Genomic DNA, 14,143 nt, shown 5'->3' with positions numbered 1-14,143 from the left:
ATATATATATATATATATATATATATTTGTAACCATTGTAGATTAAAGAGAATCATGCATTAAAGTACTTTTTATTCCTAAGCTTTTGACACCTGTCAGGTATCATCATCAGAGAACAGACTAATTTGTTACACATAATCAGACTATAACAATAACACAGCTCTGTACAAGACACTCCGGAAATTGAGGCAAAAATCTGAGGTTTACATGGACTTTTATGTTGCAAGTTGTGTCATGTGAGGTAGGAGCTAATAAACAGCACAATGAAAAGATGTAAGTTTATTGCTTTTAAGTTTGTGACTTTTAAACTATTTAAGTGTTATTTTGTGGTTAAAATATTCTGATTGAAAGTTGTGAGCTTTCAATCAATTTTTGCAATGTTGAAAGGATGAATGGGTTCTGAAACAGGACGTGACGTCCTGAAACCCTGTTCAGCATGGTCACGTGACTTTTTCTGTTTGACGCAGACTTTGGAGCAGTGTTTCAAAACTGAAGTATTGGAAAGAATCTGGAGTGTTTCAAATCACTGTTTCAAATTTGCCATCACTACTCATACGCTGTGTTGGCAGTTATTCTGCCTGTTTTCAGCTGTGCCACCATATGCTCATTTTTGTTCTGTTTTGTTGAACTTTGGCAGTAAATGGGGTGGCCTGGTTGGCACTCCAGCTGTTCTCTGGGTCTCCCCTGATTCCTTCCCATCTGACAATAAGTTCATTAGTGGATCTCATTTCATCCAATTTTGGCTGTACTCAACAAGATGCTATTACTAAATGTGCTAGCCTGACGACTCTTGGTCTTTTGTAGGTTTCCTCCACTCACAGTGAACTCTCTGCCCTAAATTGCCCAGGTGTAATCTTTGTTGTGCCTTGTAATGGCCTGGTAGCACATTCATTTGGTGTCAATATGGTGTGAATTATTCCTTGGCATTTAAAGAAGGTCCATTCAGCATTTTGAGAAATGATCTGTTTGGAATGTGATCATACAAAGTTAGACCGTAAAAGCGTAGGGCAGAGCTACTAGAAATCATTAAAATGTTCATTTCAAGTTCCTTTCTCATCTCTGTGATTTGTTACCTTTTAATGTGATACACTACTGTAGTCCTTGTAAATTTGTTTTCCTCCATATCACTTTACATGCACAGCTACTTACTTCACCGTTAACCCACTCCTCAGGTTGATGCATGGCATGCCTTTTTCAGAAAGCAGAAGGCTCCCTGCAGCCATTTTTGATGATCGTCAATGATTAAGGCACTTTTCATTCTTAACCTTACGCTGGTAGATCTGTGCAGCCTTAACCTGCTGCTGTACAAATGATGTGTTGTTTTAAAAAGCATAAAAACGCAGATTGTAATGAATTTGATGAAGGAATTTGTGCTTTCTCAGTTCTCCCAGCCAGGCACAGCCATCAGATCCTCAAATCCAGTCTGGAGAGCTCATACCAGCAGCACTCAATGCTGTAACAATAACAGTGCTGAACAGACTACTCTTTTGATTTTGTAAAACTCAAATTGAGAAGGAATGCTCTTCACTTTCTTTTTAATATTGTCTCATCTCGATTGAAAGGCATAAAGCTAGCAGATAATAACGAGCTGAATGAGGGAATCTGTGCTTTATCAATTGGACCAAATCAAGTTACCAAAACTGACTTGTAAGTTTGCATGCATCCATTTAACAGCTAAGGCACACATAGTTTATAAAAATTAAAATTCTGAGAATTGACCATATTAGATAACAATAACAGAGACCTTCAAACATTCCCAAATAACCCTTTAAGGAGAGCTAGTGCCCTAGTCAGCTTGTTCAGTCCCCAGGACCCTCCATATTTCACAATATGGTGGTGATTTCTTTCTGTGTACCCCACAGTTTCTGAAGTCAACTCTTAGTACACTGGCACAACCCCTCAGGCAACAGGAATTAAAATGTAAAGACAATTTTGACACAACTTGAAATGCAAGTTATGATATCTTAAAACGGATTATAGATATCTTTTTACAATATGTCTATTTTGTGATATGTTAAACGTATTCTCAAATATCTGCAGTGCATTTCAAGGTGTCTTGAAATAAGCCGCTGTGCAATCTGAAGCCTTAAAATATCTCTATGTGCATTTTGAGATACCCAAGTTATGCGGCTATCTCACTGTATTTCCTTTAAAAATGTACATTTGCAATCGGAGTTCCTTTCTTTTTAAGAAATTTTGAAGTGCATTTGAGATCTCTTATATTGCACTGCTGAGTTATCTTAAGATATTTCGAAATGAATTTCAGATATCTCAAAATGGTCTGCTTGTTATTTCAAAACTTCTTGTGCTGCATTGAAGAGAACATAAAATGCATTGCAGATATCTTCACACTGACTTACATTTAAGATATCTCATGTATGAATCCTTTCCAGGGATTTCCATCTAAAATACTGATAACTTGAAAAATGGGTTTCAGCTCCATTTTTAGATATTTTAAAATGTATTTAAAGATATCTCAAATTTTATTTCAATTTTATTTATTTTATTTCTGATTAAAGATATCAGAAACACATTTTAAAGATAATTTTGAAAAGATGGTAAGCTATTTTAAATGTCTGAATATCATGCGTTCCATTTTCAAGGGGTCTCAAATTGACATTTGTATGGATTTTAAGATACGAGTCTTAATTTTGAGAAGTCCTGTTGAAGGAACAGGAAATTATACAGGAAGTGGTTTTCAGTATATCTTATTCAAATATTTTTTACAACGCATTCAAGTGCAATTTATGATACTTTAGTATATGTTTGAAATATCTTTAAATGCGTGAGATGTGAATTTTAGATATCTGAAAATGTATTTGAGATGCATTAGAAATACCTCAACATGTATTGCAGGCATCTTAAAATGTAAATGAACTTATGGTGAGGCATCTAGGATTAAGTGTAAAGGGTCTAAGGAGCTGAACCACATTATAAAATATTTAAAATTCATTTTAAGAGATCTATAATGTTAATTTGGCTTGTCCAGACTGCTTTAAAGCTCTCTAGAAATGAACTGGGAGGTGGTACAGTCCATTAGAAATACATTTACTCAGCAGATTCTATAACAGGCACCAAATTTAAACAAAAGTGGCTATCATGTCACCCCAACAAATTGCTGCATTATCTCCTTTTGATTTTCTGACCCTTTTTGTCCTGTTCAATATTGCAATACTAAATGTTTAATGCAGAAAACAGGAGCACAAAACAAGAATCAGTCCTGGATGGGACACCACATCATCAGAGAGCACACATAAACACACACACACAGAGCAAATGTTGTGTGTCTAACTGAAATAAAGGTATTTCTTTACTGAAATGTTAAATCTGAGTCAGCACTAGGAGCCCACATGAACACAGGAAGATAATGCAAACTCTACAGAGAAGACCACCCAGCCTAGACATGGCTTAATCTGCCCATTTCATAAGCAAATGTATGCTGATTACCTTAAGAACAGGAGCCTGAGAGTGTTAGCTGTGTGGCTAAGGACCTGCGCTGTATCCAGAGGGTTGCTGATCCAAATCCCACTACTACTCTGTTGGGCCCTTGAGCAAGGTCCTTCATCCAAACATTCCCCCAGGGGTTCTGTACAATGGCTGACCCAGCTGTCTGACACCCAAAAGGCCATGCAAAAAGACAATTTCTCCTCAGGGCTTAATAAAGTATATCATCATCATAAATAAATAAACAGTTTTTACTTGAGTCACCCTGAAGCAGCCATCACTTGTAGATGAATTTCAAAAGATGCCCCGATCAAACAGTATAGTGAGGTAAAGTGAAGTTACACAGAACATGGCAAATCACTTAATTCTGAACCAAAGTCTCTTAATTTTGTGTGGTACTTCATATCTTTGTGGAAGAGAGAATTACTTGAAGTACATGATGATATTGTTGGGTCTGTCAAAAGACCTAAACCTTAAACAGACATTGGCATATTTTATATAAAATATGGACATTGCCTTTTGCTTGTGTGGAACTTTTCAACAACAAAAAAAAAAAAACTTTCCCATAAATGTTTGTTTTTTATCAAAAGAGTTACAGTATGAAACAGTACAGACAGGCAATAAAGATGGACAGGAAGGTAGCTTATTGTCACTTTAAAATATTTGAAGGGATGTGTCACTGGACAAATACTCTGCTGTAATCAGGTGGGATTTCTAAGTTGCCTTCTGCCATGTAGCCACTCCGACATTACTAACTGCTGTCTGTCTCCCTCTGAGGAGGAGGAGGAGGAGGTTAGGAGCACATGCTGATACAGCGCATTTCCGACACCCACCACATGACAAACCAACTCAGGACCCCAGGTTAGGACACAAGTCTACCTGCATTATATTTACCTTCCATTTGCCTGATGACATTTTAATGCCAGCACACCTCTTTAATGTGCTGCTACCATTCCTGTGTCAGAGCTGAGAATCCGCATTCACAACACTAAAATTAAATCACATTTGCAGACTGTCCATGGAAAACATTTAAAGACTGAACAGGTCATCCAGGTTGATAAGCTTTCAAACAATAACCTCCACCATAAACCAGAGATGGAGTGGGACTGCCTTTTAGTCATAGAGTGACATGATACAGACAAGCCCATCCCCATTCTTGGAGGACATTTTTATAGACCACCGTGGTAACTGCCAACAAAGGTAAAGTCACATACAACTTTTGTTTTGTTTGATAACATAACATAACATTGCCCGCCTCTGTCCATTTCTGTCCTTGTCTGATGCTTAAACTCTGGTTCATCTTTTCATAATGTCTCGTATTGATTACTGTAATTCCCCCTTCATTGGCCTCCCTGCAGAATCTATACAGAAGCTACAGTATATTCAGAACTCTGCAGCTAGAGTCCTCACCCACACAAAGCGTTTTGCTCACATCTCCAGTATTCTCTCCCAGCTTCACTGGTTACTGGTTCCATCAAGGATTAAATTCAAGACTCTGCTTCTCACATTCAAAGCCCTCCATAACCTTGCCCCCCTCTACCTCACTCAGCTCCTAGCTCCTTACACTCCTTGTCGTTCTCTGAGGTCCTCGAGCAGTAATCTCCTTACTGTCCCACGCACCAGACTCTCCTCCTTGGGAGGCAGGTCCTTCAGTGCTATAACATCTCAATTCTGGAACTCTCTTCCTCAGTCTCTCCGAGATTGCTCCTGTTTCTGCACTTTTAAATTGCAACTGAAAACTTTCCTCTTCTATGAACTTTTGTCCATCCATCCATCCATTTTCCAACCCGCTGAATCCGAACACAGGATCAGATTAAGAGCTTCAGAGGCCCTAAGCATTTTGATGGTACTCCCATCAAAATAGAAACAATAACAAACCATCCATCCATCCATTTTCCAACCCGCCGAATCCGAACACAGGGTCACGGGGGTCCGCTGGAGCCAATCCCAGCCAACACAGGGCACAAGGCAGGAACCAATCCCGGGCAGGGTGCCAACCCACCGCAGGACACACACAAACACACCCACACACCAAGCACACACTAGGGCCAATTTAGAATCGCCAATCCACCTAACCTGCTTGTCTTTGGACTTTTGTCATCGGTGTAATTTTTTTTTTTTTTTTTACTCTGTATGTAAAGCGGGTTTGTGAAAGGTGCTCAATAATTGTAACCTATTATTATTATTATTATTATTATTATACAACTCCTAAATCAGCTGTCTCTTGAGCTTTTCTGTGCAGAGGCTGAGGCAACAAGTTGCTATAGTCAAGATTATTATCTTGTAAAGTAACTTTAGAGTTTCAGGTAGCTTTAGCTTTGTACCCTCAATAGCTCAGGCCACACTGTCCAATCACTTTTACCACATCAACAACATGGTTTGTCTTGGGAACTGTTAGAGGTTAGAGCAGAAAAACAGATCATGATCTTTGGATTGGGGACATTTAAAGTAATCAAACTAGCTTTCTCCTGTCTCCTTTCATCTGCTTGAGTATGTCTTTCTTTATCCTCCTCAGCTGTTGTTGCCCCTGTCATGTGCCCAAAAGTACAACCTTCTCTTGTGTTGGCATGGATCCTACCATTGAATTAACTTCATCCCCTCCTACAGTCCCTCCTACAGTCGGCAACATTTGGCATGTTAATGATGCTGGAAACTCGGTGAGTTTGGGGCAATATCACTGACTGTAGGGTCAGTTTCATTTGCAACTGAAGTTGTGAACCAATGGAGGGCTGTAAAGTGAAACTTTTCTCACCTGTTCTAAATAAAGCTAATTCCATCGTACATTACGCTGCATCCTCCAGCGCCGTTCATTTCGCTTCATTCTTGCTCTCTCGCCATCACCTTTCCCTTTTCTTTTACTTTTGGTGGCCATTGCAAAATGGTTAAATGCAGCAGGCAGGTTAAGATAATAGATGGATGGATTGCTTTAATTTTGCACGCACTGGCTTGTACCATTTGGGGAGGGGGCGCCTCCTGCTCCCCTGAACGCAAAGAGGAGTTATGCCACTTATGAAAATTTACAATTATGATTTACTTATGAGAATTTGAAAAGGTGTGCAAGTCGGTTCGACTGGCCCATCTCCCGGAGTCTCGTCGCCACTGCAGAAAATGTTCACACAGTCACATTAGACAAAGGTATAATCGTTATTGTTTTGATGAAAAGCACTTAAAACACAAAGAAGGTGACAATTGTGCCCTAAGCCCAGAAGTGCAAGTCCTGGTTACTCTAACATGCCTTACTAGCACCTTGGTTATGACATCATTGGAGATGCTCTGTTAATGACTTCTTCCTCAGTAAGACCCTCAGTTACCACAGTGCAGTGTCCTGACAACATCATCATGTAATATTTCATAAACTGTTCATTTGAATACTTTGTGCAGGTATTGTAAATTTGAAAGTTTAGTACGAGACTGTTCTGTTGAAGTTGTGTTTTAAGATTGCGCCTGTAGATCTACCTTAACTGTGGAGCCTTCTGCATTGTCATTGTTTACGTGAAGAGGCGGTAAATGAAAAAGAGAGTGTTTTAGGGGCTTTAAGGTGGACGTGCGGCTGCAGAAGGACAGTCTGCTCGTGTCTGTTTTCTGTGCCACTTTAAGCATCGAACGAATCCAACTTTTTCCAGTAGTATATTAACAGACAGTCAAAGAATATTTTTAATTTTCAAATACAGAGTGATTAGTTTTACGGAAGACACACTTATTACAATTAACTCCCGAATCGACAAGTCTCGAATTTATATTTGTGGTAAAGGATTTCCATCCCTGAATGTACAAATTATGCTGTGACAGCGAAGTGGCCAAGAGCTGCACGAGACGCGTCCGAGCTTTTGTACCAGTTAGGGACTGCCCTGCCATATTCTCATTCCAAGACGCTATTAGACGGCTATAATTTTTTGCCTGATAACAACTAATCAGCCTGCCATAGTGACCAATTCTGTAATTTTTATCCACAGTGTAGTTCGTTATCTCATTGCCATCGCTTCGCTCCCCCTTACCACTTACTCATAAGGTAGCCCTGCACTTTTCCGCCTCTCTCGCTATAAATTCTTTTCCTGCAAAGCTGCCTTTGCGACTTGTCCCTTCTCCCGCACTCTTTTTAAATAACAGCTCTGTAATGACACTTTACTGGGTTGTGTGGTCCCAGTGTTTGGCAACAATTAAGCATTAAGCAAAATAGGCACGTGCTTAGGGCGTCAAATAAAGGGGGGCACCGCAGCATTTTTGCATTGCCGGATTTACCATGGACCTGATGGTGTAAAAGGGGCTCCCAAATTAAATGAGAAAAGTACATAAATACAGTATATATATATATATATATATATATATATATATATATATATATATATATATATATATAAATATTATATAGTAATATAGTAATAACGTGCGCCTTAACTCGACTAAGTATAGAAGCAGATGTGTTACGCAAGATTAGTTTTTAGGATCTGATCAAAGAAAAACTTTCCAAATATAAATAAAGTGGAAGTATACAAAATAAACTTTATTTTCCATTTTACTATAAGTTTTGTTTCGTTTCGAAAAATACAATTTTATTTTACGGTTTATTATTGTATGGGCGGCACGGTGGCGCAGTGGTAGCGCTGCTGCCTTGCAGTTAGGAGACCCAGGTTCGCTTCCCGGGTCCTCCCTGCGTGGAGTTTGCATGTTTCCCTCCGGGCGCTCCGGTTTCCTCCCACAGTCCAAAGACATGCAGGTTAGGTGGATTGCCGATTCTAAATTGGCCCTAGTGTGTGTTTGTGTGTGTCCTGCGGTGGGTTGGCACCCTGCCCAGGATTGGTTCCTGCCTTGTGCCCTGTGTTGGCTGGGATTGGCTCCAGCGGACCCCCGTGACCCTGTGTTCGGATTCAGCGGGTTGGAAAATGGATGGATGGATGGTTTGTTATTGTTTCTATTTTGATGGGAGTAATGCTTAGGGCCTCTGAAGCTCTTAATCTGACCCTGCTTGTCAAAGACCCTTAACATTCTGGGGTGGGTCCTTCGCATATCAAATTGGGACTTTGGAATTTGAGAAGGTTCCTAATATGTGAACAAAATAGAAATCTATGACGTATGTTGGGCAACCAATAGCAGCATACAACAGATCAAGAAAACCTGCATGGAGTCTTAAGTTTTTCTATGCAGCGAGAATCCATCCGATGACGCCTCTTGAAGTGAAGTTTTTAGCGGTTTGGTTTCATTTCGCTTGGTTGAGGTTGTGGCTTCTCGCCGATCATCTTGTAAGCCACGTCGAAAAAGACAAAAGGTGTTGGTGAGACACTGGCGAGAACAGCACGAGTGAAACTCTCACCGCTCTCCATTGAGAAGTCGTCCGGTTATCCGTGCTGATGACTCCCATAGAAATGGCACAACAGGTGAGGGCTGAGCCTGCTGTAAATCTTAGGAGATCAATGGGCAATCCGAAGATCCGATTGTATTGATATGAAAAAGGTGATATACACACAATCAGTATTGTTTAAGTAAAAACTAAGGCCACTTTTTCAAATAAGAATCATATAAAATACTCAGCTTTCAATTTCACTGCTCACGTTTTCTCGAATCTGCTGCGTTTTTAAAGTTTTTAACATTTGTGAATACATTTAGTATTTGTTCATGTTTTATTTCGCACCACAGCGGTGCGCAATGACGAGAAATAGAGTTTGATATTTTTTAGTTCTGTGATACAAAGCAAAATAAACAAACGTTTATCCCTCAGGCAGCGTTTCTGGATTGCGGTTGTTTGCTTTCGAAACGTCGTCCGGTTTAGTGACCTGCTCATCCTGACACGGAGACTCAGAGGCGGACAATGACTCAGGGTCATTCGATCCCTTACAAAAAATGCTGCATTTTAAAACATGTTTACGGTTGAGTAATGATTACCGTTAGTCCGTTTGTAATATTAATATCCCTCATTGGCCAGCGCTTGAAGTCTCTCAGACTTCCATAAACGGTTAGTCACTCGTGCGCGTGACCCGCTCAAACTTCCAAAACTTAAAGCATCTACTGAAGTCATCGAAAATGTCTTGTGGGAAGACTACACAAACGGACTTGTTTATTTTACAAAACTGTTTACTCCTATGCGTTTACAGAAAGCAGTCATGATATGTCATCCATGGTAGATAAACTGAAAAAGTGGTATATAAGACCAATGGATTGATGAAAGGCGCTCTATGACAGAGATATATGGAAGGCACTGTTTGTAATCCAAAGACTGAGGGACAAATCTGTCTCTGAGAAATTTAGTATTTACACGGTAAATAAGGTAACAAAATATACAACAGCACAAAATGTATACGCTATTTAAATCAGCAGCTTGCAGCATAGTATTTAGCTTCCGATTTTTAAATCCAAATCCAACATTCACAATGCACGTAAAACACAATTAAATGAACCTGAATAATTACGCTGTTTTTGCCATTTCGTGCTCAAGTTTGCCAGTCTTGTCACGATTTGGTCCTGTTGCACAACTAATGATCTTGACGACTTTCTAAAGGCAGAGATAGATAGAAAGGTGCTATATCATTGATAGATAGATAGATAGATAGATAGATAGATAGATAGATAGATAGATAGATAGATAGATAGATAGATAGATAGATCACAAATAATCCGTCACGTTAGCTTACCGAGTAACTGTGTCTGGAGAAGGTCTCCGGTCTTTGGTAGAAGATGTCGATGTCACCAGAAGAGAACGGTCTTGAAAGGCAGCCCAGCTGCCCCCTTTTCAATCGCCTTAAAAAGCGTCTTTGCTCTGTGAATGTCCCATATTGTCTCTGTACTCCCGAATCCGCGTTTGTGTCCGACGCGCACACCATGAATCCACACCAGTGTTACTCTATTGATTTTGATCGTTTTTTTTGTTTTGTTTTGTTTTGTTTTCGGTTGACGCTTCAGTTCTTCACAGCACGTCACTATTATAGAAATAGCTGAGATGCTATTTTAAAAAAAAACATTTTTTCATTATGTTTGAAGATCAACGATTTCACATTGGTGAAAAAAATCTTTGTTATCCTGGGGAGAAAATTCCGACTGAAGAAGGAATCCACCTTAGGGATTTGTGAAGAACCGTGTGAGTCAAAAGTGACACTCAGGTGATCGAAAAGCACAACCACCCCGAAGCAGTTCTAATAAAGTCGTGTAACGAGGCGGGTCTTGAGTAAAAACCAGCTGTTTACCAGGCTGTTGGTTGTTATCGCTGTAGCGCTATATTTCACACATTCAAAGAACCAAAGATCAGAAAAGTGCAATTAAGTGAAAAGCAGCAAAAAACAATATATTATTTTTACTATTAACAAAAGTTACTTTTTGAAGCGTGTTTAATTAAAAATTAAAAAGATAAGCCAGCCCCCGGGCACCTGAGACTGGAGGTGCTTAGCACTCAGCACATGTCCCGAGTTCGCCACTTCAGTGTCCGTATTCAGTGTAAGACCTTCCTGGACGGGGTTTTCAGTCGTTTTTTTTTTTTCTTGACTGACGGCTGCTGAGACATCATTCTGTCGTATGAAATATTCATTAAGCACTTCTGGTTTCCAGGTTACGATTCATTTTTCCTACAAGCTGTGAACACGCGTGTGTGTGTGACTCAGCTGCAGCGCTCTGTGCCAGTGGAAAGAGCAGATATAAAGACAAGGACCGGTGACACTTGTTGGACTAAGGTTTGGGTCTTTTATATAAGGCCGTCCATACTGAACCATATCCCATACAGAAGCTCTTTGATACAAGTGACATTTTGCCTTGAAAGTCAATTCAATTTACCGACATACCACTATGAATAAACAATCAATTTAAGTGAAGAGCTGCAGAATATGCAGTCCTTACGGTCACAGGTGCAAGGCAGGAAAATAAGCACACGGACGGGATGGTAGCCACCATCAGACCCACTCTGGCGTTGCGATTTTAAGTTTCTGAGCACCGAAGAGTGTCCTGTGAAAAAGTAATTGCGCATCCTAAGATTTCATTTTTTTTTATTTAATCAGTATCTTTAAATAAAAGTGATAAATGAATCGGCAACATTTTATTCAACGAAAAACGAACAGCTATTCCATTTCCGTTTGTGGAAAAAACAGGTCCATCCTTCGGCACTTCCTCGAACTGTCTGCCGGTCTCTTCTTCAATTACTCCATGCAGAATTCCTTCAGCTGGAGATTTTTTTCAGGGCGGTTCTGCATGTACACTCTTAAAAATCAAAGGTGCCCAAGTGTTTCATAAGAGCGATGCCATATGGGAACCATTTTTAATTCCCAAATTCACATGAAAGTGCTAGAAAGAACTTTTATTTATTTAGATCCATAACGGGCTCCTTACAGTAAATAATCATGAATAGACGGTGACAGATTTATGAAATGCCAATGGCTCCTGATTTTAAAAGGACTCTCACCGCCTCTCGGTGCAGCTTTTTTAAATCTGTTTGTGTCCTCCTATAGGTAGCCTACCAATCATTAAAGATTTGTTGTTTTTTTTCTTTTCTACATATTGGGAATTTTTTCATAGCACAAAGAGCCAACTTCATATACTTAAGATACAAAAAGGACAACTCCCAGAATGAAACGGTACGTTTTACAAGGAACCACAACCCAATATAAACCATCATTTTTAAGAGTGCATGTAAAGGCCTGGGGCCTCATGTATAAACGGTGCGTACGCACAGAAATGTTGCGTACGAACGTTTCCACGCTCAAATCGCGATGTATAAAACCTAAACTTGGCGTAAAGCCACGCACATTTCCACGGTACCTCATACCTTGGCGTACGCAATTTCTCCACTTGGTTTTGCAGACTGGCGGCACCCAGCGTCAAAGCAGTGCTACTGTTCCTGTGTGGTCACCCTTTCTTTCTTAGCTCCACATTCCTGATGCGGCTTTATAAATACACTGAAACTAACTGCATATTGTTTATTAGTGTAATGCATCTGATTGTAATTAACCTGCAGCAATATAATGGTCCAGGGAATAGCCATAGTATTCCAAATACCATAACTGCTTTAGCGTTGTAACTCTCACTGCATCTTCTTCTTCTTTCAGCTGCTCCCGTTAAGGGTTGCCACAGCAGATCATCTTTTTCCATGTTACTCTCACTGCACCACTCGGAGTATTTATATCACTGTATTTGAGTGGGGAATCACAGCAGCAGCTGATCGGAAAGAGAATTATCGGTACACAGCATGAAGCAGACGCTGCCTGAGCCACGGCAAAACGCTTCAGAGACTTCCCAGTACGGACTTCACGGTTTAGAAAAAGTTTCATCCCAAGAACTCTAAACGCACTCAATCAGTCCATCAAGTGCTCCTTGTAGAACTGTTTGGACTTACAGTATAAGTACAATCACCTCACTGCAAACTTGTACTACAGTTATAATATTGCACAACCTGCGCCACTTTATGAAGCGCATATTTACATATGATGACGATATCATTTTTAAGATGAAATGCAGCAAAATATGTTGATTATATTATACAGATAAAACTTTAACTTCATTTAGATAATCTTTATTGTTAATAATTAAACATGTGAGGACACGGTGCCGCAGCGCTAGCTAGTTCAGGGATTGTTCCTGCATTGCGTTGTATTCTTGCTGGTGCTGACGCGACACTGGAAAGATAGACAGATATAATAATTAAACATGTACTACTAAGATATTTCAATGTTCCTTAAAAGTTTTGAAGAATCTGCGTTTTAAGCTTACAGATGGCTTCACGTCTATTACAGAGCTGATTGTGTGGCGATTGGGTTTTTGAAGAAAGAAAAGTAAGGACAGGAATTGGAGGTTAGTACGTTTGAAAGAGACAGTACTGCTGTGATAAATTATTTCATCGAAGGTCGCGCACAGCGCAGCAAGCATCTTGTGTGAGACATGAACAAGCACTGCGCCACCGTGTTCCCATGTTTAATAACATGCTTTCATTCCTATCATCATGAAAAAGATATCACGTATACATCTCAGTATTTTAATTATTCAGAGAGCTGTAATATCACGAATGTAATAGATTCAGTGTCCTGTCGGAGAAAGAGAAAGCCCGTTTAAGAAGCAGGTAGTGATTCACACATGTAGAGTACATAGAAGATCAAATACAGAACAAAGCATTTAATGTGCCACTTTAGTTACAATGGGATTTGAGAAACTAGTAAATTAAACGATTTTAAGATGAACTTTATGATGTTCTACTGTAATGGCAAAATAAACTACGTGATTAAAGTGGAAATTTCAAGATTAAAGTTGACATTTCGTGCTTTTTCCCCACTGTGTGCCTATTTTTTTGTCTGTACCCTAATAAGCTTTCATATGACACTCAGACGGTGGGCTACAACTCGCCTTTTCACGGCGACTTTGATATGTGATTTCTTTTTTATTTCGGGCACTGTGCGACTTTGTGAACTTGAGCCTTCGAGTTTCTCCGACACTCTGTCACTCGATCAACTTCCCTTTGTTGATTGTACCACTGCTTAAACCAACAAATAGTACGTTTTTCCTTTGCCTCCACTTGGTATTCGCTGAAATTCTTATATTTTCCCCTGTGCTTTTCCCATTGTCTTTTCACAGAAGGCTATTTATATTGATTTGCATATTCAAAGAGGTGTAATTCTGGGAGGAGTTGGGGCGGGACAGAAGGCGCGTGCACGTGCGTTACTTTTCACACTGATCAGGATTTATGTAGTGGAAGAACGTGAAAGTTTACGTACGTACAGATTCCTGCATCTGGATTTTT

At 39.7% G+C, this 14,143-nt stretch overlaps 1 protein-coding gene and 1 long non-coding RNA gene across 3 annotated transcripts in view; one reads left to right on the top strand and one right to left on the bottom strand.

Annotated features, from left to right (window-relative positions):
• The window catches only part of LOC127529197 (uncharacterized), an 81,359-nt gene extending 73,089 nt beyond the window's left edge, over positions 1 to 8,270 (top strand). The window contains exon 2 of the long non-coding RNA XR_007935887.1: positions 8,164 to 8,270. This is a non-coding gene — a long non-coding RNA (uncharacterized LOC127529197). The remainder of the gene's footprint in view (positions 1 to 8,163) is intronic.
• The window catches only part of pip5kl1 (phosphatidylinositol-4-phosphate 5-kinase-like 1), a 65,505-nt gene that overhangs the window by 45,281 nt on the left and 6,081 nt on the right, over positions 1 to 14,143 (bottom strand). Inside the window, exon 1 of one of the 2 annotated variants that reach the window (XM_028808616.2) lies at positions 10,068 to 10,765. The exons of the other annotated variant lie outside the window; for it this stretch is intronic. Within the exon in view, the coding sequence (XP_028664449.1) occupies positions 10,068 to 10,256 (189 nt within the window). The 5' untranslated portion in view covers positions 10,257 to 10,765. Of the gene's footprint in view, positions 1 to 10,067; positions 10,766 to 14,143 lie in introns of those variants that run through there. 2 annotated transcript variants of the gene reach the window in all.

Source organism: Erpetoichthys calabaricus, chromosome 9 (genome assembly GCF_900747795.2).
Source record: "Erpetoichthys calabaricus chromosome 9, fErpCal1.3, whole genome shotgun sequence".
NCBI classification, from domain to species: domain Eukaryota; kingdom Metazoa; phylum Chordata; class Cladistia; order Polypteriformes; family Polypteridae; genus Erpetoichthys; species Erpetoichthys calabaricus.
This window is presented reverse-complemented; position numbering and strand designations above follow the sequence as displayed.